The sequence below is a fragment of the Poecilia formosa genome, unplaced genomic scaffold, assembly GCF_000485575.1.
Source record: "Poecilia formosa unplaced genomic scaffold, Poecilia_formosa-5.1.2 Scaffold480, whole genome shotgun sequence".
Lineage (NCBI taxonomy): Eukaryota > Metazoa > Chordata > Actinopteri > Cyprinodontiformes > Poeciliidae > Poecilia > Poecilia formosa.
This window is the reverse complement of record NW_006800419.1, coordinates 114309-115219: the sequence shown is the minus strand read 5'-3', so window position 1 is coordinate 115219 and position 911 is coordinate 114309. Positions and strand designations below refer to the sequence as shown.

The following is a 911-nucleotide window of genomic DNA, read 5'->3' as shown; positions in this document are numbered from 1 at the left end:
TGGTTTAGAGTCAGCAGCTGATTGGTTTAGAGTCAGCAGCTGATTGGTTTAGAGTCAGCAGCTGATTGGTTTAGAGTCAGCAGCTGATTGGTTTAGAGTCAGCAGCTGATTGGTTGAGTCAGCAGCTGATTGGTTTAGAGTCAGCAGCTGATTGGGTCCAGCTGGCTCTCACTAAACTGTTTTTATTGTATTTTGTAAAGAGTGCTGTTTTTAATATTTTTATTCTTATTATCATCTTTAATTTGCGGTGAATTCCTCCCATATTCTGCTGTTACCTGCTCCCATGATGAGGTGATTTTTTTCCTCCGTTTACTCGCTGATGAACGAGTCCAGAACGAACTGGATCGGTCAGCGAGGAAAGAGAAAGTTTTCGGCCGCTACATCGAAACCATTGTTTAGTTTCAACCATGATGACGTCACAGCTTCGATGTCGCCCTCAGCTATATGCAGACACAACAGGGCTGCAGTTCGGGTGGAACCGGACCGAAGCGTGCCGGTCCGTTCCGTTCCTTGCAGTGCAAAAAACGGCTTAAAAGTGCATCTCATCAGAAGCAACAAGTGAACCTGGTTCTGTTGAAGTCTCAGCCGACCCAATGTTCTGATCCGCTGGTCTCCTCAGATCCTGGTGGCTCTCAGGCATCTCCACTTCAAGAACATCGTCCACTGTGACCTGAAGCCCGAGAACGTTCTGCTGGCCTCGGCCGAGCCGTTTCCTCAGGTCAGAACCGACCCGTCGCCGAGCGCCTCAGAACTCGGCAGAACCGGCCTTACCTGACTTCCTGTTCACCGGCAGGTGAAGCTTTGCGACTTCGGCTTCGCCCGGATCATCGGGGAGAAGTCGTTCCGGCGCTCGGTGGTCGGCACGCCGGCCTACCTGGCGCCGGAGGTTCTGCGCAGTAAAGGCTACAACC

General features: G+C 51.4%; 1 protein-coding gene across 1 annotated transcript in view; it reads left to right on the top strand.

Moving 5' to 3' along the window:
• The window catches only part of LOC103156419 (serine/threonine-protein kinase D3), a 30605-nt gene that overhangs the window by 25301 nt on the left and 4393 nt on the right, over positions 1–911 (top strand). The window contains exons 21-22 of the mRNA XM_016664326.1: positions 620–718; positions 794–909. Of these exons, the coding sequence (XP_016519812.1) occupies positions 620–718; positions 794–909 (215 nt within the window). The remainder of the gene's footprint in view (positions 1–619; positions 719–793; positions 910–911) is intronic.